General features: G+C 37.7%; 1 protein-coding gene across 11 annotated transcripts in view; it reads right to left on the reverse strand.

The window, feature by feature from the left end:
• Ralgapa1 (Ral GTPase activating protein catalytic subunit alpha 1) overlaps positions 1 to 24,253 on the reverse strand; it is a 356,627-nt gene that overhangs the window by 209,778 nt on the left and 122,596 nt on the right. For all 11 annotated transcript variants that reach the window (XR_004388482.1, XM_032907763.1, XM_032907764.1 and 8 more), the window contains 7 exons: positions 18,840 to 18,965; positions 17,938 to 17,996; positions 16,769 to 16,877; positions 15,248 to 15,358; positions 9,609 to 9,677; positions 1,950 to 2,084; positions 1,403 to 1,586 (listed from right to left, as the gene is read on the reverse strand). Coding sequence is in view for 10 of the 11 variants with exons in the window: in XM_032907763.1 (XP_032763654.1) it covers positions 1,403 to 1,586; positions 1,950 to 2,084; positions 9,609 to 9,677; positions 15,248 to 15,358; positions 16,769 to 16,877; positions 17,938 to 17,996; positions 18,840 to 18,965 (793 nt within the window). In the remaining variant the exon portion in view is untranslated. The remainder of the gene's footprint in view (positions 1 to 1,402; positions 1,587 to 1,949; positions 2,085 to 9,608; positions 9,678 to 15,247; positions 15,359 to 16,768; positions 16,878 to 17,937; positions 17,997 to 18,839; positions 18,966 to 24,253) is intronic.

Raw genomic sequence — 24,253 nt, forward strand, 5'->3', positions numbered from 1 at the left:
GGCTGCCTACTGTGCACACGCAGAGCCTTGGAAACCCCAGCACTCTCACAACACAGCCATCGAAGGCTTCTAAGGAATGGAGCAGCCATAGTGTACTGTGAGCTAAACTGTGAACCGTGCTTCACTTTGTTCCACCCACACCTACCTCCTACACCTTCAGAGCACCGGTTTCTCCCTAGTTATTAGTCACTTCAGCAAAGTCGGGGTCCAGATGTAAACCACAAACCAATATTCAGATATTCATAGTTCCTTTGAATTTCTGTCAAACTCGCCTTACTAAACTTTTGATGATAATCAAGTTTTTGATCGTTTTTATTTTTCATTTTCACTTTCCTAATGCTAAATGAAGGGCGAATACTAGCACTAATGAGTTCCAGTATATACCTTCGGGGACTTAAATAATACCCAACTCACTTGTATCCTTAGATTTTAAGTAAATAAAATCCCCTTAAACTGGAATGAGCTTTTAGTTTACCTCCTTTAAGAAACAGTATGTCACCATACACAAAGTTCAAGTCCAAGTGGATCAAGGACCTCAACATAAAACTGGATACACTCCAATTAATATAAGAGAATGTGGGGAAAAGCCTTGAACTCATTGGCAAAGGCAGAAATTTCCTAAACAGAACTCGAATGGCTCAGGCTCTAAGATCAAGAATTGATAAGTGGGACCTTATGAAACTGAAAAGCTTCTGTAAGGCAAAGGACGTTGTCATTAGGACAAATCGGCATCCTACAGATTGGGAAAAAAATCTTCACTAACCCCACATCTGATAGAATGCTAATATCCAAAATATATAAAGAACTCAAGAAGCTACCAAAAACTAAACAACCCAATCAAAAAATGGGGTATATACGCTTACTGCAAGCCTGATAACTTGAGTTTTACCTGGACACATGACAGGAGAATGTTGACTCCTATAAGTTGTCCTCTGTGCATATACACATACACAATCAAATATAAAATGTTTTACAAAATGTTGTTGAAGGCTGAACTCACTATGTGCTAAGAGTTGTGCAAAGGGATTTACATATATAATCTCAGTTAGTACTCAAAATAATTCCTGCTGGAACTAATATTATTATCTGTATTTTATAAATGGGGAACTAGAAAGTCACTAAGTCTATAAGACTTCAAAATTCTCTTATTCTACAAAAATACTATGAAATCTACAATAAAATAATCTTAAAAGTAATTCAGTCAGAGTATAGAGGGCATATTGTAATATACAAAATTAGTAATTGTACATATGAAATTATTTCTTAAACTGAACTAACCTGTGATAAGTAAACACATGGTCAGGTAAACAACTATAGCCAGAGACCTGTTTTCATACATGGACTTAGCACACACCTAGCCAGCACCCAGGCAATAGCACTGTCTTGAGGGAACTCCCATTACCTTCTGTCACCGGCTGCAGTTTAGAAGACCGTTCTGAATCAGGAGAGTGTAGAGGTTCAGGCTCTCTCAGACTTTCCAAATGCATAAAAGGGTCATAATCTACAGATGCCAAATCAGAAAGGCTTATCGGAAAGTACTTTGGATGGCTAAAACTTTGTGCTCCATATACACACCCATGTAAAACCTAGGGAAATATGAAAATACAAAGTCACTGGTAACATAAAAGCTTGAAAAAAGTTAAATTTTTAAAACTTAGCTCTTAAATGAAGGTAATATTATCTCATAAAAAGGGGAGTGAAATGTAACCAATGGTTTTTATATTCTCAAAATCTAACTTCTCTCAAACTTCTGTTATGGAACAAAAAGTTTATCTTATAAGAAGTATTTAGAAGTTACTTTTAGGTTCTTTAAGCAAAGTCTGTGTATTTTAGAAAATATCTAGTTCTAAACAATGAAAACGTTATACTTAGAAATGTTACCAGATACTGAATGCTATTTCACTATTTTTAAAAAGCTATGAAATAAATAAAGTAAGCAAGAAATTTACCTTATAAATACAGTTGAGGACAGATTTTTCTGTCTTCTCATTTTCTGCTCCTGTAGAATGGACTGATTGGAGTAGCGTCTTTAAAGGTAAGGCCATGATCCAGTCCAGAAGGCAAAGAAGTAATGACACAACCAACTGTAAGAAACAACAGTAAAAGGGTCATCAATGTAACTTATAGGAGAAGGGTTTTCCCCACCCACTTTTTTTTTTTTTTTTGAGGAAGGCTCTCATGTAGCCAAGGATGTAGCAGCTATGATGGTCTAATATTAATTATCAACTTGATAGGATCTAGACTCACCTAGGAGACAAATTGCTATGTCTGATAGAGTTTCTAAATTGGATTGAGAGATTCTGTCTCAAAATAATAAGGTGGAAAGCAATTGCGAAAGATACCAAACATAAACCCCTGGCCTCTATATAAACATGCACACATGTGCACATGCGTGTACACAACCATACATGTATACATGCAGGAAAGGTGGAGGTCAGATACCTTAAATGAAAATGTTATACTCGGAAATGTTACCAGTACTGAATGTTATTTCACTATTTTTACAAAGACTTGGTTATGAAATAAATAAAGTAAGCAAGCAATCTTAATCGTGGGTAGTACTTTTACATGCACTGGGGTACAAAACTGCATAAAAACAAGAAAGCAAGAAGGGAGACAGCACTTCTCACTCTCTGCTCCCTAACTACACACACGGTGTGACTAACTTTCCTTAAATTAAATTTATCAAGTATTTTATTAAAGAGAAAAGAAAAATAACTAATACATTAGCCATAAATAACCTTGAATTCCTGATCTTCCTGCTTTCACTTCCCAAGTACTGAGACTACAAACCTGTACCAACATGCCAGGTTTATGTAGTGCTGGGGACTGAATCCAGGGTTTTGTCAAAGCTAAGCAAGCATGTTATCCATTGAGGTATCTTCAGACCTCCAATAATTAATACATTTCTTATTCTTGGGTTCTAGAGTTTATTATAGGAACCATAAATCCTAACTTTAACTATAAACACCAACATAGGTACACAATTCATTAATTATAAAACTAATATACATGGAGGTTGAAAGTTCAGCCCAGAGAAAAAGCATCAAAGCTGGGTACCCTAAGCATTAGACAAAAAGGAAAAGGTAACGTAACTGCATCCAAGTAACTATACAAAGATGTAAGATAAGGCACCAGCTCACATACGAGCATCATAGCTGCTTTCCATTGTTTCTATTCATTTATTATTTTTGTGTGTGTATGTATGTATGTATGTATGTATGTATGTATGTATGTATGTATGTGGGGAGTGGATGTACTATGAAGCTTGTGGAGGTCTGAGGACAACTTGTGAGAGTCTGTTTTCTCCATCCACCATGTAGATTCTGGAGATTAAGCTTAGGTTGTTAGCCTTGGTGACAAATACTTATACCCATGGCTCCATCTCATATCTCCAGCTCTCTTGTGCCTATGTATGTGTATGTGTATTAAGTGTCTTCTCGGTTGCTCTCCATCTTGTATGTGAAACAGAATCCCTCACTGCACCTAGTGCTCACTGACTCACCTAGACTGGCTAAATAGCAAGTCCCAGGTATCCTCCTGCGTCTGGTTTCCCAGCACTGGATTACTGGTGTAGACACTCAGCCTGGCTTTTTATGCTATGCTGGAGGCCTGAAGTGAGGTCGTCAGGCTTGCATGTCAATCACTTTACAGTCTGAGGCTCTCCTCGGCTATGTCCATCATCCTTTTCTAATTTGTAATAGCTCACTGAGTATCTTCTAAGAAAGCAGTTACTCACTTTATTAAATAAAAGCTTTCATTAAGTTTTGAGACAATATTATAGACATAATACTTTTACCCTAAGACAAAATTATCTTATGTATTAGACTTAAAAATTATAATTAATGTTAAGTAATAATTAGTGCCATCCATGAAAGTGACAACCAGGTAGCAGCAGCATGGATCTGTTCATCTTGAAAGATGAATTCTCCAAGTCAAGGTTTAATCCTATTCTAACCAATGGACCCTCACAAAACCAAAACCCTCCAAATAAGAGAGAGAGAGAAAGAGTATCTGTAGTAGTTTAAATGAAAATGGCCCCCAAAGGCTTTTATGAATACTTTGTTCCTCAAAGGTAGAACTGTTTGAGAAATATTAAGGGTGTAGCCTTGCTGAAGGAGCTGTCTCACCACATGGCATCTATGAGAACAATGGCTGTGAGAACCAACAATTGTTAGAAAACACAGCCCATTGCAAACTGGTACAACCACTCTGGAAATCAATTTGGAGGTTCCTCAGAAAATTGGAAACAGAACTGCCTAAAGATCCAGCAATACCACTCTTGGGAATATATCCAAAAGATGCCCCACAATGCCACAGGGACACATGTCCCACTATGTTCATAGCAGCCTTATTTCTGATAGCCAGCAGCTGGAAACACCCCAGAGGTTCCATGACAGAAGAATGGATACAGAAAATGTGGTTCATTTACACAATGGAATACTACTCAGCTATTAAGAATAAGGACATTCTGAGTTTTGCAGGCAAATAGATGGAACTAGAAAATGTCATCCTGAGTGAGGTAACTCAGACTCAAAAGGACATGCATGGTATGTATTCACTAATAAATGGATATTAGCCAAAATAAAAAGTAGAATACCCAAGGTACAGTTCACAGAACTCAAAAAGGTCAAAAGGCTGAAGGGTCGAAGTGAGGACACCTCAGTTCCACTTGGGAGGGAGAAGAAAGCAACCACAAAGGGGGAGGGGAGGGAGGGAGGGGTTTGGGAGGGAAAGGGGGAGCAGAAGGGTAGAAGGAAACATGACCTGGCACTGGGTGGGGGGAAAGGACTGAATCCCTGAGGGCCAGTAGAAAGAGTGGAAACAGGTAACCTTGGAAGGAAGGAGGTTGAGAGGACCCTCTAGAATGTACCATTGACCTGGGAAGTGAGAGACTCTCAGGACTCAAAGGGGAGGATCATAGATGAAATGCCCTATAGTGGGGAGGGAGAAGTTCACCTCTAACAGAAAGAGAGGGCATCATGTGAGGAATGGGGTTGCTATCCCACAGCCAAAGTTCTGATCCATAATTGTTTCTCTCTGAAAGAACTGCAGAGATGAAAATGGAGAAGAGGCTGAGGAAAAGGAGGTCCAGAGACAGGCCCAAAGGGGAATCCAGGTCAAAGGGAGGCCCCAAGGCCTGACACTATTACTGAGGCTATGGAGTGCTCATAAAAAGGGACCTACCATGACTGCTCTCCAAAAAACCCAACAAACAATAAAAGAGTCAGATGCAGATATGTGCACCCAACCAATGAACAGAAGCTGCTGACCCCTGTGGTTGAATTACAGAAAAGCTGGAGGAAGCTGAGGAGGAAGGCAACCCTGCAGGAGGACCAGCAGTCTCAAGTATCCTGACCCCCTGAGACCTCTTAGACACTGGATCACCGTCTGGATCACATACAGCAGCTGAGATGAGGCCCCGACACATTTACAGCAGAAGACTACTGGGTCTGTGTTCAGTCAGAGAAGACGCACCTAACCCTGAAGAGACTGAAGGCCCCAGGGAGTTCAGAGGTCTGGTGGGGTGGGGAAATCCTTGTGGAGACAGTGGGGGTGAGGAGGACGTATGGGATGTGGAACAGCTGGAGGGTGGACTGGGAATAAAATCTGGAGTGTAAAAATGAATAAATAAATTTCTTAAAAAGTTTAAAATATAACATTATGTTTATAAACAGAACACTCTTTTGTTATAGAGGACATTCCTGAGTTAGCTAGTGAAATCTAAGATTTATAGATTAGATTACAATTAACAGATCAATGTTATCACCGAAATGTTGACAACTGCACCGTGGTTATAAAGAACTCCTTTATCTTAGGAGAACATAACGAAGTCTATATGCACTGTGTGTAATATGTAGTACATACTGTGCATATACTTCACTCAGAGGGATAAAGCAAGTATGTACTAAAGGAGGAGAGAGATGAATTACTAATTAATGGCTCCGCCTATTCTGCCGGAAACTTCCCTATAGCATCAAATTATGGGTTCTGGGCGCTTGCTTACCAAAGCAAGAGGCTGAGTTCCATCTGCAGCATCATAATAAACAAACCCAAATAAACCCTGAAATCAAATGTTCCATCTTAGAATGGAACATTTGAATTCAAAGCTTTGAATTGATGTCAGTAGAAAGAATAAAATCTATTTGCCAATGGTACGTTCTTTTCTTCAGTTTCATATGTAGTAACAATTATATGAATGTGGGCGATTTAACCTAAATCTTTTCTCTGACTGTTGGGGATAAAAGTTTAGTTTTGTTTAAAGTTGAAATAATTCCTAAGAAGTGCATAGTGACAGGGTTGTTCCTTCTTTTTCTTTTTAAATAACCATGATTTAAATGATCTTTCCTCTTTTTTCTTTTCCTGGCAGTGCTGAGGATCAAACCCAGAACTTGTTGCATTCCAGGCAAGTGCTCTAGAAGTAAGCCCCATCTCCAGGTTCCTTTTAAGCTCTGTGTCTATGTTTAAATTTACAATGTCATATTCACCAATAACACTAAGTTCTCTCAGAATCTAAAATTCCTGGCTTATACAGAGCTCACTCATACTCTTACAAGCCCATGGCTAAGTAAGAGATATGGACCTCGCTGTAAGTGAACACATACATTCCTACAATTTTAATACTACTCTGTGTTGACAATGGCAACAGCTTTATTCTTGTCCTTGAGTTCTCTAAACAGGCAAATCAGAATAGCTTTGCTGGTGGTGTCTGCCTGGACTTACTCTCAAAGAGAACAGCACAGAAAACAGAAATGTATTTCCCTCCACTACTTCTTATGGCTTCCCTGTATTTCTCCATGGTTGCAGATCCCACTTTCTGAATATCTATTTACATACCTTTAGCCTTGGTTTACATCATTGTCACTGTAGAGACTTTTTTTGTTTTAACAAGTTTATTCCACTTAAGTAACTCATTATTGTTTCTAAAGCAACTTTTCACAAAATTCATCCTATTTCATTGTACATTAAATGCTTCAAGAAAAGCAATTTCAAAGAAAGACTTCCACAAAACTCCAAGGTTCTTCTTATTGTATTCAAAAGCCTTTAAAACCTAGCCATTTCCCATTTCTGTAGTTTCATGTTATTCAATTGTCAACCATATACAGCACAGTCTATGATATGGAACTGCATCATATTTCCCCCAAATATATTATTCTGTTTTTCATCTCCATGACTACATGTTACTCCTTTTTTTTTTTCCTCCATCTTTATTAACTTGGGTATTTCTTATTTACATTTCGATTGTTATTCCCCTTCCTGGTTTCCAGGTCAACATCGACCTAATCCCTGCCCCTCCCCTTCCTCCCCCCATTACCACCCTCCCCACAACAATCACGTTCACTGGGGGTTCAGTCTTGGCAGAACCAAGGGCTTCCCCTTCCCCTGGTGCTCTTACTAGGCTATTCATTGCTACCTATGAGGTTGGAGCCCAGGGTCAGTCCATGTATAATCTTTGGGTAGTGGCTTAGTCCTGGAAGCTTTGGTTGGTTGGCATTGTTGTTCATATGGGGTCTCAAGCCCCTTCAAGCTCTTTCAGTCCTTTCTAAGATTCCTTCAACGGGGGTCCCGTTCTCAGTTCAGTGGTTTGCTGCTGGCATTCGCCTCTGTATTTGCTGTATTCTGGCTGTGTCTCTCAGGAGAGATCTACATCCGGTTCCTGTCAGCCTGCACTTCTTTGCTTCATCCATCTTATCTAATTGGGTGGCTGTATGGGCCACATGTGGGGCAGGCTCTGAATGGTGTTCCTTCTGCCTCTGTTCTAAACTTAGCCTCCCTATTCCCTCCCAAGGGTATTCTTGTTCCCCTTTTAAAGAAGGAGTGAAGCAATCGCATTTTGGTCATCCTTGAGTTTCATGTGTTCTGTGCATCTAGGGTAATTCAAGCATTTGGGCTAATAGCCACTTACCAATGAGTGCATGTTACTCCTTCTGTTTGGAATAACTCTAGGTCTTGTCTTATGTAGAAAACCCTGCTCATCATTGAGAAAATCCCTTCTCCTCCCTTAATAATTACTTCTTCCTATAAGCTATGCTATCTTGTATTGCAGAAACTTTTATTTATATTTTACTTATTTAGAGACATGTGTGTGTGTGTGTGTGTGTGTGTGTGAGTGAATGTGAGTGTTAGGTCAAGAGACAATCTGCAGGAACCAGTCCTTTCCTTCCAAAATACAGGTCCCAGGGACGGCATGCGTCAGGCCCAGTAGCAGCACCTGTAATTAGGGAGCCATTTTGTTGGCTCTCTTCTACTTTTTATAGCAAACATCTAACTCTCATGTGCCTCTAATCTTTAAATTCCACTGGAGTAGAAAATGTAGTTTTAATTCTGTCAAACCAGTTTTAACAGAACAATATTCATATATTTTATGATTAATAAAATGGATTAAGCAAGCAGGATAAAATTCGGTAGTATAGATTTTTCATAATAGCTATGACTGCATAAAAAAGATGATATAAAAGGAAAACTTACTACTTACAAAATTTTTACAAACTAGAATTAGACTTTATACTGCAGCCATACACACAAAAATGAAAGACTCTTGACAAAAGGAGATTATAAGTTGAACATCCTTAATACAAAATCTCTAATCTAAAATCCTCAAAAATTCAAAACTGTGTGAGTACTAACACGCTGCTATAAGTAAAAAAGTTAAACCTGATCTCATATGACAGGATGTAGTCCAAATGTAGGTACACTAAATTATTGCATAAATTACCTTCAAATATATAAGATGTACAAAAAAAATAAAGATTTTTTTGTTTAGACTTGAGTCCAAACCCCAAGACAGCCAACTATATATATGCAAATCTTTAAAAAGTCTAAAGTCTAAAACCTTATATGATCCACAAACTTCTTATCCTTCTATTCAAAAGGCAGAAGTAGGTGGCTATCAGAGTTCAAGGCTAGCCTGGTCTACACAGTGAGTTCCAGGATAGTCAGGACAACATAGACAAACCCTGTCTCAAAACACAAAATATAATAATTAAAAAAAAAAAACAAGATACCACTAATAAACAAGAGGTAAGCTTCTAATATATTTTGTACTCTATTTATTATAAATATCTTTACTTTCCACTGATAACATCTACAGTGACTATCTTCAGAGGTGGTAAATTTCTCAGAATCTCTAACGACTTCATAATCTTACAGATTATAGTAAAATCGTTATAAGTAAACAAAATGTTTGCCAAGATTCCTTACTCTGATATTTTAAGGCAGTCAAATGTCCATGAAATTAACTAGAATGAATTTTAAATGAATTTAAAATTAGAATAAACTTTATTTATTTAATGTGCATAAATTGTCTATATGTATGTCTGTTCACCACATGTGTGTCTAGTGCCATGAAGCCAGAAGGAGGAGTTGGCCTTGGAACTCCAGTGAGCCTCTATGTGATTCTGAGAGCTGAACCTGGGTCCCCTGGAATAGCAACAAGTGCTCTTAACTGCTGAGCCCTCTCTCCAGTCTGCAAAATAAACTTTTTATGTCTAAGTAATGAAAAGTTATATTATACTTCATTTTAAACATAGATGAGTTATCATATAAATATTTATACCTTTAAATAATCAAGATAAATACATATTAAATGTCAAAAATTTTAAATTTACCCTCTTGTCCATTTCATATGATGAAGCTTCTGTACTTGGCAAAAGGTGTGTGATAGTTGCTATTAGGATCTGCAGGCAAAAGATGAATGAACAAATAAATGAGTTTAAAATACATTATATTCCCTGTATTCCTTAAAATTTAATAATTATATGCTTAAGTAATATAAAATCTTTTGCTGTAAGTTTAACATCAATATAACATTTAAACACAGCATCTAACCCATACACTGTAACTTTAATTTGTACTACGTAAGCTTTTAAAGTAATTTAACTATTAATCATTTAAGATCCTTATGCAGAAACCAAAATTACATATATATGTCCTGCCAATGATAAATCATTTTACACCATTTCAATTGACAAAAGTCAATTGATGTGTAATTCCATTAAAGGAAATCTGAAGACAGAGGCAAAGGATTTATAAAAATCATTATTTATAAAAATCACCACTTCAAGAACCATATTCCAGTGCCTTTCCAGATCTCACTGTCTGTAGATTGAGAAGCCTGTATCTAAATGCTTCAAAATCTAAAAATCTGAGAGTGTATTCCAAAAGTTTTTGTGGTGGGGGATCTCACTCGATTGGTAGAGTACTTGCCTAGGATGCAGGAATCCCTGAGTCGCATTCATAGAATCACATAAAATGAGCTTGGTGGAGCAGGCAAGTTATCCCAGCACTTGGGAGGGACAAACAAGAGGGTCAGGAGGACCAGGAGTTTAAGGTATCCTCAACTATACAGTAAGTTTCAGTCCAGCCTGGGCAATAGGAGACTCTGTCTCTAAACTTAAAAGATTTGGATTTTAGAGAATTTGAGATTTTTTGGGATGTTATTTGACAGAGTCTATAAAATGTATCCCAAGACAGGAAAACAACAACAACCACCACCACCACCACCACCACCACCACCACCAGAACCTTAAACTTTTAAAATACTTCTGGTAAACAAGCATTTCAGAAAAGGAATATTCAAGATATGAATCTTGATATGTAAATATACCCTTTGATAGAAGAGTGTTTTAAATTAACACATATTAAAAGCACCAAAAGTTACATAAATGTATGAAATAAAGAATATGACCAATACTCCTGGGTTCAAGTCTCCTGCGATCTATGCCTCCTACGTAGATAGGGTTCCAAGTATGTGCACCATTCCTAGGATTTTTCTTTTAAAGGGATATTTAATCTACTAGAGTATTTTGCTTGCATGTTTGTGTGTGCCTCATATTCATTACTGCCTAGGAAGTCAGAAGGTGCTGGGGACCCTGGAACTCAGAAACTGAAGCTACAGATGGCTGTGAGCTACAGTGTGGAATCAAACTTGGGTTTTCTGAAAGAGCAACAAAATAGCATTGTTAGCTATTGAGCCATCTCTCCACCCTACACCTTAATTCTTCTTCTTCTCCTCTTCCTCCTCTTCTTCTAACTTCTCCTCCTTCTCATCTTCTTTTTTAACTTATAAGTGCATTTGAATATTTGTAGGTAGCATGCTGTCTAAGGAGTGCCCAAGGAAGCTGGATAATGGTACCCATTCCATGGAGCTGGGGCTGCAGAAGTTGGGAGCAACCTGACATGAGGGCTGGGATTGAGCTCACGTTCTCCAGAAGGCTAGTGCTTGTAATTCCTAAGATACCTCACTAGCTCCGTTCCCAGCTTTTTAAAAACTTTTGTGCATATAAGTTTGTCTACATGTAGCTATACATGCAAGTACAGGCTGTGTGGAGGGCAGCGCCATTGGACCTTCCTTTAGCTGGAGACTTAGGCAGCTCTAAGCCACTTGATGTGGGTCAGGGAACTGAGCTCTAATCCTATGCAAGAACAGTAGATGCTCTTAACTGCTGAGGCAGCTCTTTAGCCCCCATTCTTATCTTTTCTTCAATTTCTTTTGCAAAAATTGGGATTGAACCTAAGCACTTGTGTATGGTTGGCAAGTATGCTACCATCATGCTATATCCACAACTCATCAAAAAAAAAATCACTATTTTGAAATAGGGTTTCACTAAGTAGCTCAGGGTGCCTCCGAATATATTATTTTCCAACTCAGCATCCTGAGCAGCTGGTATTACAGATACCAATGTCCACAACCCAGCCTTTTCAGTTTTGTTTGCATGGTGCAAATGTAGTAAAGATGCTGGTGAGGGTGCATGTGCATATGTGTACAGGCTAAAGATGTGTTTATGTCAATACAAATCCTACAATAGAAAGTGAGCTCTGGTGTAATTAAGATACAATGTACACATACACCAAAGAATCACTGTTTCAATCCAAACCAGAAATTTACATAAATAAATAATGTATACAGAAAAAGGCTTTACTTAGTTCTTCTCTCTTAAGTAAGATAAAGAGGTGAAGGAACTAATATATTAAAATATATTTAAGATTTAGATAGTGGAGAACTGGAGAAATGGCTCTGCAGTGAAGAGCACTGGCTGCTTTTCTAGAGGTCATTCAATTCTCAGCACCTACCAGGCCACTTACAACCTTCTGAAACTCCCATTTCAAGGATATGTTATACTCTTCTGACCTCTGTAGGCCAAAGCACACAAGTGATGCACTAACATACATGCAGGCAAAAACACTTTCACACATAAAATAAATGCATCTTTTTAAAAATATTTATTAGATATATTTCTTTACTTACATTTCAAATGTTATTCCCCTTCCTGGTTTCCTGTCCATAAGCCACATTCCTTCCCCTCCCCCTCCCCCACACGGGTATTCCCCTATACATCACCCTTATTCCCCTGCACTTGGGATCCAACCTTGGGAGGACCAACGGCTTCCCCTTTCCCTGATGCCCCAGCAAGGCTATTCTCTGCTACATGTGCTGAAGCCCTGGGTCAGTCCATGTACAGTCTTTTGGTAGTGGTTTAATCCCTGGAAGCTCTGGCTGTTGGCATTGTTGTTCTTATGGGGTTGCAAGTTCCTTCAAGTCTTTAAATACTTCCTCTAATTCCCCCCAAGGGGGTCCTGTTCTCAGTATGGTGGTTTACTGCTAGCATTGACCTCTGTATTGGACATGCTCTGGATGTGTCTCTCAGGAGAGATCTATATCTGGTCCCTTTCAGCATACATTTTCTAGCTTCATCAATTTTATCAAGTTTTGGTGGCTGTATATATATGGGCCACATGTAGGCCAGGCTCTGAATGGCCATTTCGTGAGTCACTGCTCTAAACTTTGCTTCCATATCTCCTCCTATGGATATTTTCCCCCCTTTTAATAAAAAGTCATCCTTCTTCTCGAGCTTCCTGTGGTCTGTGGATTGCATCTTGGGTAATTCAAGCTTTTTGGCTAATATCCACTTATCAATGAGTGCATACCAAGTATGTTTTTCTGTGATTGAGTTACCTCACTCAGGATGACATTTTCTAGTTCATTAAATTTGCCTATGAATTTCATGAAGTCATTGTTTTTGATAGCTGACTAGTACTCCATTGCATAGATGTACCACATTTTTTGAATCCATTCTTGCGTTGAAGGGCATCTGGGTTCTTTCCAGCTTCTGGCTATTATAAATAAGGCTGCTATGAACATAGTGGAGCATGTGTCTTTGTTGTATGCTGGAGCATCTTTTGGGTATATGCCCAAGAAAGGTATCGCTGGGTCCTCAGGTAGTTCAATGTCCAATTTTCTGAGGAACCTCCAGACTGATTTCCAGAGTGGTTGTACCAGTCTGCAATCCCACCAACAATGGAGGAGTGTTCCTCTTTCTCCACATCCTCATCAGCATCTGCTGTCACCTGAGTTTTTTACCTTAGCCATTCTCACTGGTGTGAGGTGGAATCTCAGGGTTGTTTTGATTTGCATTTCCCGGATGAGGATGTTGAACATTTCTTTAGGCGCTTTTTGGCTATTCGATAGTCCTCAGCTGAGAATGTTTTGTTTAGCTCTGTACCCCATTTTTAATAGGGTTATTTGGCTCTCTGGAGTCTAATTTCCTGAGTTCTTTGTATATTTTGGATATTAGCCCTCTATCAGATGTACGATTGGTAAAGATCTTTTCCTAATCTGTTGGTTGCTGTTTTGTCCTAGTGACAGTGGTCTTTTGCTTTACAAAAGCTTTGCAGTTTTATGAGCTCCCATTTGTCAATTATGATCTTAGAGCATAAGTCATTGGTGTTTTGTTCAGGAAAAACTTTTTCTTCTATTAGTTTGAGTGTATTTGGTTTGCTGTGGAGGTCTTTGATCTACTTGGATTTAAGCTTTGTACATGGTGATAAGAATGGATCAATTTCCATTCTTCTACATGCTGACTTCCAGTTGAACCAGCACCATTTGTTGAAAATGCTATCTTGCTTCCTTTGGATAGTTTTAGCGTCTTTGTCAAAGATCAAGTAGCTATAGGTGTGTGGGTTCATTTCTGGGACTTCAATTCTGTTTCACTGATCTATCTGCTTGTCTCTGTACCAATACCATGCAGTTTTTATCACTATTGCTCTGTAATACTGCTTCAAGTCAGGGATGGTGATTCCCCCAGAAGAACTTATTGTTGAGTATAGTTTTCGCTATCTTGGGTTTTTTGTTATTCCAAATGAATTTGCAAATTGCTCTTTCTGTCTCTATAAAGAATTGAGTAGGAATTTTGATGGGGATTGCATTGAATCTGTAGATTGCTTTTGGCAAGATGGCCATTTTTACTATATTAATCCTGCTAACCCATGAGCACGGAAAATCTTTCCATCTTCTGAGCAGATCTTCCTCAATTTCTTTCTTCAGAGGCTTGAAGTTTTTGTTATACAGATCTTTCACTTGCTTGGTTAAAGTCACACCAAGATATTTTATGTTATTTGGGACTATATGAAGGGTGTCATTTCCTTAATTTCTTTCTCAGCCTGTTTATCCTTTGAGTAGAGGAAGGCTACTGATTTTTTTGAGTTAATTTTATATCCTGACACTTTGCTGAAGTTGTTTATCAGGTTAAGTAGTTCTCTGGTGGAACTTTTTGGGTTGCTTTTAAGTACACTATCATATCATCTGCAAATAGTGATATTTTGATTTCTTCCCTTCTAATTTGTATTCCTTTGACCTCCTTTCGCTATCTGATTGTTCTCACTAGGACTTCGAGTACTATATTGAATAAGTAGGGAGAGAGTAGGCAGCCTTGTCTAGTCCCTGATTTAAGTGGAATTGCTTCAACTTTCTCTCCATTTAGTTTGATTTTAGCTACTGGTTTGCTCTATATTGCTTTTACTATGTTTATATATGGGCCTTGAATTCCTGATCTTTCCAGGACTTTTATCATGAATGGGTGTTAAAAACCAACCAGGAGCATAGACAGGCTGGACTGAGGCCCCTGACACAAATATAGCAGAGCTCTGCCTAGTCAGGCCTCAGTGGGAAAAGATGAGTTTAATCCTTGAGATATTTGAGGTCCCAAGGAAGGGAAGGCCTGGCGGGGATGGAGCACCGTCTTGGAGGCAAGGGGGAGGAGGAATGGGATGAGGAACTATGGGAGGCCCCCATGAGGGGGGCAGTGGCTGGAATGTAAATAAATACAAAGAAATCATCAGATAAAATAAATAATAAGCATTTATCTTACAAGAAAATTAGTACCTTTTAAAATAACCTCATGTTTCAAGGTATCCATATTTAAGGAAAATTTTACAAGCCTATAATAAAAAATAACGAAAACTTACTAACCTGAATAATTTTCAAGGGCGAGTCAGGCTGGTAAGTCTGAAGTCGAGGTGCATAATGAACCAGCATGTGAAGCATGTTACAAGCTACATGGGCAACTGTTTTATTAGTAAACTGCAACAACAAAAATCACTGTTATAAAAATTTATTCATGCATATTCATCAATATTAGCTTCTGATAATTTAAAGTTTTATGTTTCTTTTCATCATAAATTTCAGGTATTATACCATACATTCCTAAAACTTGTATTTGTAGTTTTTATTCTGTTCTCCATTATGCTTAACAAAGTGCCTCAAACATAGCATAAAATCAGAAATATCTGTCAATTAACTTGTATGATTCAAAAGTGTTTACTATGTAAATTATATATTTAGTCTCAAACAGATGGAATTAAAAGCTTTAAGATAAAAATAATAAGCTTTCATAACTAAAAATACATTCATATAAGCAGGGAACAATGAGACATATTTGAAATTCTGGCACTCAGAATGCTAAAGCAGAAAAATCATAAGTTCACTGACAGTCTGAGTGTTCTATTAAATTAAGCTTAGCCTATGATACAAAGTGAGACTTTGTCTCAAAAAATAACAGAAAAAACAAACAAAACCAAAACCAACCAACCAACCCCAAAAAAACCCCCAGAATAGTATCAAAATAGAATAAAAATTTAAAATTTAATTCAGACTTTCCAAATGACTAGGTTATCACTATTTTTTTCTTAATAAGTAAAGGTGTTCTGTCTGCATGTGCACCATGCCTGGTACCCGAGGAGGCCAAAGGACGACACTGGCTACCTTGGAACTAGAGTTAGAGAGAGTTCTGAGTTGCCATCTGGATGCTCTGGAATTGAGCTCAGGGTCCTCTTAAAGTAAGTGCTCATAACCACTGAGCCACAGTTTCAGCCCCAAGATTACTACTCCTGAATATAATTCTATTATTACTATAAAGAGAATATTATTAATAGTAAAGCCAAAAGCAAAAAACTTCAATAATTTAGGAAGATCAGCGATTAATCACAAAAATATTAGTTAAAAAACCAAGAGGTCTGGGAAGGTGGTTCTGCTTGTCCCTGTTGCCCATGACTGTGACTCTGCCCTCAACATACACATAGACACATACATTCCTCTTTCCCTACTTCTCCCTCTCTACCTTCTACCCTACCACTTTCTCCTATCCACCCTCTCTCTCCTTCTCCCATCCACCTCTCCTCTCTCTCTCTCTCTCTCTCTCTCTCTCTCTCTCTCTCTCTCTCTCTCTCTCTCACACACACACACACACACACATACACACACACACACACACCCACCTTCCTCCTATATATGCTGGTTTCTTTTTTTTTTAAATCTAGGTAAGAAATAAAATACAGAAAAGTTCAGAACAATGAACTTAAGAGTGTAACCATTCTTAAAGTGAGTCAGAATCAAGAGGTTAATGTAATAACAAAGATAAGAATGATCATTCAATGCCTTGGAAAAATCATGTGTTCTAAACAATTTCAATATATTTCATTATAGTTTTCTTACCTTTAATGAAACACAAATTACATTCAGTGCTTCTTTAATTTGAGGATGATGAGATTCGTGGACTAATTCTTCACAAATCCATATACCTAAACTGCAAAGTGCTACACATCTGGGGGGGAAAGACAGCAATGACACAGGGGACAAACACTTTAATAAAACATAACTAACCATATATTCACTGTTTAAGAGAATCAAAGACTTTGTTACTCTATAAGTTAGTTGATGGTGATGAAGTTACTCAATGTTAGCTGAAGAAAAGGAAGTGGATTCATAGAATAAATTAGGTAGTATTCCTTCTGTTTCTATTTTATGGAATAGTTTGAGGAATATTGGTATTAGGTCTTCTTTGAAGGTCTGGTAGAATTCTGCTCTAAAGCCATCTGGCCTTGGGCTTTTTTGATCGGGAGGTTTTCAATGACTTCGTCTATTTCCTTAGCGCATATAGGACTGTTTAGAGAGTTTATCTGTTCTTGATTTAACTTTGGTATATCGTATCTGTCTAGAACTTCCATTTCATCTAGATTTTCCAGTTTTGTTGAGTATAGACTTTTGTAGTAGGATCTGATGGTTTTTTTGAATTTCTTCGGTTTTTGTTGTTATGTCTCCCTTTTCATTTCTGATCTTGTTAATTTGGATACTGTCTCTGTGTCCTTTAGTTAGTTTGGCTAAGTGACCAGTGAGAGACCGACCCCATGTGTTAATGAAATAAAGTGGATAGAAGTAGAGGACACCCGATGTCTTCCTTTGGCCTACACATGTGCATGCAGGAGTACTGCATAGATGTGTATGCATGTAAGCACACATACACACATGAAAAGAAAGGGAAAGTATCAATCTTCTGATAGTCTATTAAAAATCAAGATCAAAAGGTGGCTATTAAAATAAACTATTTCTTTAGTTATATACAATTTCTATAATATACTTTAATGAACACTGATGTCTACTGCTGTAGTTCAAAGTACTGCATAAGGAATAATAACAGATGAAATATGATGATTAAGTAAATGTACTTAAAGAAGATTAAAATAAGTTATTTTATTTAGTTATTTAGTTATGGAGAAGGAAGACTTGTAGAAGTCTGTAATAATTTGAAATGTGGCAATCAATTTTTACAAAATCCCAAGAACAGTATTTATATTAATTGTTAGGCTTAAGAATAACTGACTTACCGTGCAGGGCCAGAGGGTTCGTCTCTTGCTGAGCTTAAGACAGTTTTAATTATAAGTTCCTAAAACAAGAAACCAAAGGAATAATGAAAGGGAAAAAAGAAAACAGAAGGAATGACTAAGATTTCATGTCCTAATTCAACAAATATCTATTAGTCGGCCATTCTGGGCCAGACACTACTCTAGGGGGTAAATAAACAGTTTCTTCTTTAATAACATCTTAGCATTATTTTAAAAAGTAACTAACAAATCATGAAAACTGTAACTAAAGGACTTAGTCACAGAACTCTTCACTGTGGTTTACACTGCTGGGCACAGAGCCTGAACAGAACTTTTCATAGCACTCCCCTCCATCCTACTCTCAGAGGTAATGAGTTCATAGGACTAAACATGTGATCACGTCATACTTCCTTGTTAAACAGAGGCTGACTTCTGCAGAGGTTCCGAACAATCTTTTTCTAGTTTTCTAATCAGGGTTCACTGCTATGCCTGCTCCTGGTGACTGTGCAAGCCCTTTAATGCTGCAGGTATAGGAAATTTCCAATCCAAATAGCAGAAAAGTTCTATCACTTTGATAGAATTTATCAAGAAATAGAAAGTGGAAGTCAAAATATTTAGCTTTAGTCTGGCATCCCTATTTTAGAAGCTTGTATTAGCAGCAGAGGTCTTGGGCCACATGCTACTTCAACACATGTTCAGTAAATTAAAGAATGACTCCTAAGGGTCAGACATGTGATTAGGCTTGATAATGAGAAAAGGTTTCAAAGCTTTGAAACCTGAAAAGGCTTTGCTCATAGTAGACAGTCTAGTTTGATGCCTGGAGCATTAACATTCTTTAATTACTAGATATCAAAAAGGAAAGGGAGAAGACAGAATACATCTACTGTACCTCGTCTTATTCTTACCTTGACGTCTGTGAACTGAGACACGGCGATGTCAGGCGTGCTGGGATGCAGAGCAGGCAGCTCACAGTATAAGTTGGGGAAGCAAACCAAAGATCCCAGAAGAACCTGTGCTTCCACTCTTGGTGCCTGTGCATCAGATTTAAACAACCTTTAAAATGCTATTTAACTTTGTCCTTTAACTATCACTAAAATATTCTGTTATATAATTACATTACACAGGGCAGTGAGAGCATGAAAAAACTCAAAAGGGAAGGAGAATGCCAGAGTTAGGTTTTCATCTAGAATTTCTGAAGAAAGTATGATCAATCTCATAATGGACAAATAGCAAAACTTTCTTGAAAATCAACCAATAAACAAAAATCATCTGCAGCTAATGAACTTTAAATAAGAACATAAGCTGGTATCAGCTTACATTTAAGCTAATTAAAAAGAAAATGAGTATTTTGTTTACTTATTGAGAGACAACATATTGCTATAAAGGCCAGGGTGGTTTTAAACTTGTGAGACTCCTACTTCAGACTCCCAAGTGCTGGGCTTAAAGGCATGTGCAACCATGCCTAGCTAAATTATTTTACATATAATTCATACTTCATTATCCATTATTCAAGTAAGTTGATGACTTAGTGTCACTACTTTAGGATAAATAAAAAAAGGTTAAAAGGCTAATTCTGTCTTCAAGAAACAGCACCAGGCTAGATGGTTTTTATCTTCATAGGGATATGAAAACCCACTGTCCTTAGAGTTTACTAACATTACAATTCATGTTAGTATAAATCCTCCAGTAAAAGGGACTTCATGTTGTCTTTCATTTGATTAAGGCAATTCTTTCAACATAAACATTTCCTCTTCTGCACTCTTACATGTCCATCAAACAGGAACCAGTGCATTGTTTTATTTAGTTACAATACTTACACACTGGCTCATAGGTTTAAGAATATGTAATAAAAATATGAAACAGTATATTAATAATTCAAAACTCCCATTAACATAAATCATGACTCAATCTCTAAACAGACTAGCAGCTTACACTAAGTGTAAGATTTAAGCTTACACTACTCTCAGCAGAACAGAACAGATAATTTCTGTTGGACCTGTTATAGTATACCTAAAAATCCTCACCCTAAAGAGGCCGAGGAAGGACATTCATAAGTTGAAGGCCTGTCAGTACTACCAGTAGTACATTGTTTCAAAACAAAAGATAAAATACTTCATGTTCTCATTTAAAAACAACCTAGACTTATGGATATGAAACAGCAGATCCATCATTCTAATGTAAAACTATCCATTACAAATAGAGCTGATTTTTTAAAAATATCAATATTTAGTTGAAGAGATTAGTTGAGTTTTCTTGCTAAGTTGGGTAAGGTAACTGATAATATCTGGATATGCGGCTATAAGAGGAGCAAACTTACAAATATACGTAATAGTTCTGTAATAGTTAAAGACAAAATTCTATCAATTATATTAAAATCTGCTAAAGGAAAGAGGGAAACATTAACAATGAAAGATAATATGGATGGGATCTAAAATGAGAATCAGAAGGTTAAGACTTGGAATTGGTGTTTTTAACACCATCCAGAGGAAGATTACCTTTATTTAACCTTACAGGGGACATGTGTGTGTCTAGCCTGTTTCCTACAATGATTGGTTTCTATATAGCCTTTCCCAGTAACAAGCATTATACGAATTAGAAAGCACAGAGACTCTATGTTCTGCAATATTCAAAGGAAGCTATTACATAACTAATATCCAGATGTAGGGGAGGAAAGTTGGTCACATCAAAAGCACAGAGGCAGACTTTTGAGAAAAGTTGCAGAAAATACCACTAGTCATCCGGAGTAACTGGTCCACTGATGAGCAAAAGTTTCACAGTAAATTAATAAGTGACAGTTTGAATATTAACCTCCTTAGGCCTCTATCAATTTTTGCGAGTCTCAAAGAGGCTGATTACCTGGGTACCCTGGTAATATTAGCATGGACTTGTAGCTTGTGTACCATCTTTAGTTTGTCTTCCATGTATTTAAAGCAAGAGTAATGTATTCATTTAATATTCTCACGACACAGGTTTAATTATCTCCTACCGTATTTTAAAGTATTTAAGCCAGTGTTACACCATACTTGGTCCACAGTATTCAAACCCTTCTAAGACATATCCCGCTTCCTGGTGGCTGCCGCCGCGGAGAGCTCATAAACAACACCCCACGAGCAAACTTGAGCCTCGGGACCACAGGTAAGACCAACTTTTCTGCTGCAAGCGATCTGCCTGGTGAACTCAAGACACAGGCCCACAGGAACAGCTGAAGACCTGTAGATAGGAAAAACTACACGCCCAAAAGCAGAACACTCTGTCCCCATAACTGGCTGAAAGAAAAAAGGAAAACAGGTCTACAGCACTCCTGAAACACAGGCTTATAGGACAGTCTAGCCACTGTCAGAAATAGCAGAACAAAGTAACACTTGAGATAATCTGATGGCGAGAGGCAAGCGCAGGAACCCAAGCAACAGAAACCAAGACTACATGGCATCATCGGAGCCCAATTCTCCAACCAAAGCAAACACGGAATATCCAAACACACCAGAAAAGCAAGATCTAGTTTCAAAATCATATTTGATTATGATGCGGGAGGACTTCAAGAAAGACGTGAAGAACTCCCTTAGAGAACAAGTAGAAGCCTACAGAGAGCAATCGCAAAAATCCCTAAAAGAATTCCAGGAAAACATAAATAAACAAGTAGAAGCCCATAGAGAGGAGTCACAAAAATCCCTGAAAAATTCCAGGAAAACACAATCAAACAGTTGAAGGAATTAAAATGGAAATAGAAGCAATCAAGAAAGAACACATGGAAACAACCCTGGATATAGAAAACCAAAAGAAGAGACAAGGAGCTGTAGATACGAGCTTCCACAACAGAATACAAGAGATGGAAGAGAGAATCTCAGGAGCAGAAGATTCCATAGAAATCATCGACTCAACTGTCAAAGATAATGTAAAGCGGAAAAAGCTACTGGTCCAAAACATACAGGAAATCCAGGACTCAATGAGAAGATCAAACCTAAGGATAATAGGTATAGAAGGAGTGAAGACTCCCAGCTCAAAGAAGCAGTAAATATCTTCAACAAAATCATAGAAGAAAACTTCCCTAACATAAAGAAAGAGATACCCATAAGCTTACAAGAAGCCTACAGAACTCCAAATAGATTGGACCAGAAAAGAAACTCCTCCCGTCACATAATAGTCAAAACACCAAACGCACAAAATAAAGAATAATAAAAGCAGTAAGGGAAAAAGGTCAAGTAACATATAAAGGCAGACCTATCAGAATAACACCAGACTTTTCGCCAGAAACTATGAAAGGCAGAAGATCCTGGACAGATGTCATACAGACCCTAAGAGAACACAAATGCCAGTCCAGGTTACTGTATCCTGCAAAACTCTCAATTAACATAGACGGAGAAACCAAGATATTCCATGACAAAACCAAATTTACACAATATCTTTCTACAAATCTAGCACTACAAAGGATAATAAATGGTAAAGCCCAACATAAGGAGGCAAGCTATACCCTAGAAGAAGCAAGAAACTAATTGTCTTGGCAACAAAACAAAGAGAAGAAAAGCACACAAACATAACCTCATATCCAAATATAAATATAACAGGAAGCAATAATCACTATTCCTTAATATCTCTCAACATCAATGGCCTCAACTCCCCAATAAAAAGACATAGATTAACAAACTGGATATGCAACGAGGACCCTGCACTCTGCTGCCTACAGGAAACACACCTCAGAGACAAAGACAGACACTACCTCAGAGTGAAAGGCTGGAAAACAACTTTCCAAGCAAATGGTGGAAGAAGCAAGCTGGAGTAGCCATTCTAATATCAAATAAAATCAATTTTCAACTAAAAGTCATCAAAAAAGATAAGGAAGGACACTTCATATTCATCAAAGGAAAAATCCACCAAGATGAACTCTCAATCCTAAATATCTATGCCCCAAATACGAGGGCACCTACATATGTAAAAGAAACCTTACCAAAGCTCAAAACACACATTGCACCTCACACAATAATAGTAGGAGATTTCAACACCCCACTCTCATCAATGGACAGATCATGGAAACAGAAATTAAACAAAGACGTAGACAGACTAAGAGAAGTCATGAGCCAAATGGACTTAACGGATATTTATAGAACATTCTATCCTAAAGCAAAAGGATATACCTTCTTCTCAGCTCCTCATGGTACTTTCTCCAAAATTGACCATATAATTGGTCAAAAAACGGACCTCAACAGGTACAGAAAGATAGAAATAATCCCATGCCTGCTATCAGACCACCACGGCCTAAAGCTGGTCTTCAATAACAATAAGGGAAGAATGCCCACATATACGTGGAAGTTGAACAATGCTCTACTCAATGATAACCTGGTCAAGGAAGAAATAAAGAAAGAAATTAAAAACTTTTTAGAATTTAATGAAAATGAAGGTACAACATACCCAAACTTATGGGACACAATGAAAGCTGTGCTAAGAAGAAAACTCATAGCGCTGAGTGCCTGCAAAAAGAAACAGGAAAGAGCATATGTCAGCAGCTTGACAGCACACCTAAAAAGCTCTAGAACAAAAAGAAGCAAATACACCCAGGAGGAGTAGAAGGCAGGAAATAATCAAACTCAGAGCTGAAATCAACCAAGTAGAAACAAAAAGGACCATAGAAAGAATCAACAGAACCAAAAGTTGGTTCTTTGAGAAAATCAACAAGATAGATAAACCCTTATCCAGACTAACGAGAGGACACAGAGAGTGTGTCCAAATTAACAAAATCAGAAATGAAAAGGGAGACATAACTACAGATTCAGAGGAAATTCAAAAAATCATCAGATCTTACTATAAAAGCCTATATTCAACAAAACTTGAAAATCTGCAGAAATGGACAATTTCTAGACAGATACCAGGTACGAAGTTAAATCAGGAACAGATAAACCAGTTAAACAACCCCATAACTCCTAAGGAAATAGAAGCAGTCATTAAAGGTCTCCCAACCAAAAGAGCCCAGGTCCAGACGGGTTTAGTGCAGAATTCTATCAGACCTTCATAGAAGACCTCATACCAATATTATCCAAACTATTCCACAAAATTGAAACAGATGGAGCACTACGAATTCCTTCTATGAAGCCACAATCACTCTTATACCTAAACCACACAAAGACCCAACAAAGAAAGAGAACTTCAGACCAATTTCCCTTATGAATATCGACGCAAAAATACTCAATAAAATTCTGGCAAACCGAATCCAAGAGCACATAAAACAATCATCCACCATGATCAAGTAGGCTTCATCCCAGGCATGCAAGGATGGTTTAATATACGGAAAACCATCAACGTGATCCATTATATAAACAAACTGAAAGAA

The sequence above is a fragment of the Rattus rattus genome, chromosome 7, assembly GCF_011064425.1.
Source record: "Rattus rattus isolate New Zealand chromosome 7, Rrattus_CSIRO_v1, whole genome shotgun sequence".
Taxonomy (NCBI): Eukaryota; Metazoa; Chordata; class Mammalia; order Rodentia; family Muridae; genus Rattus; species Rattus rattus.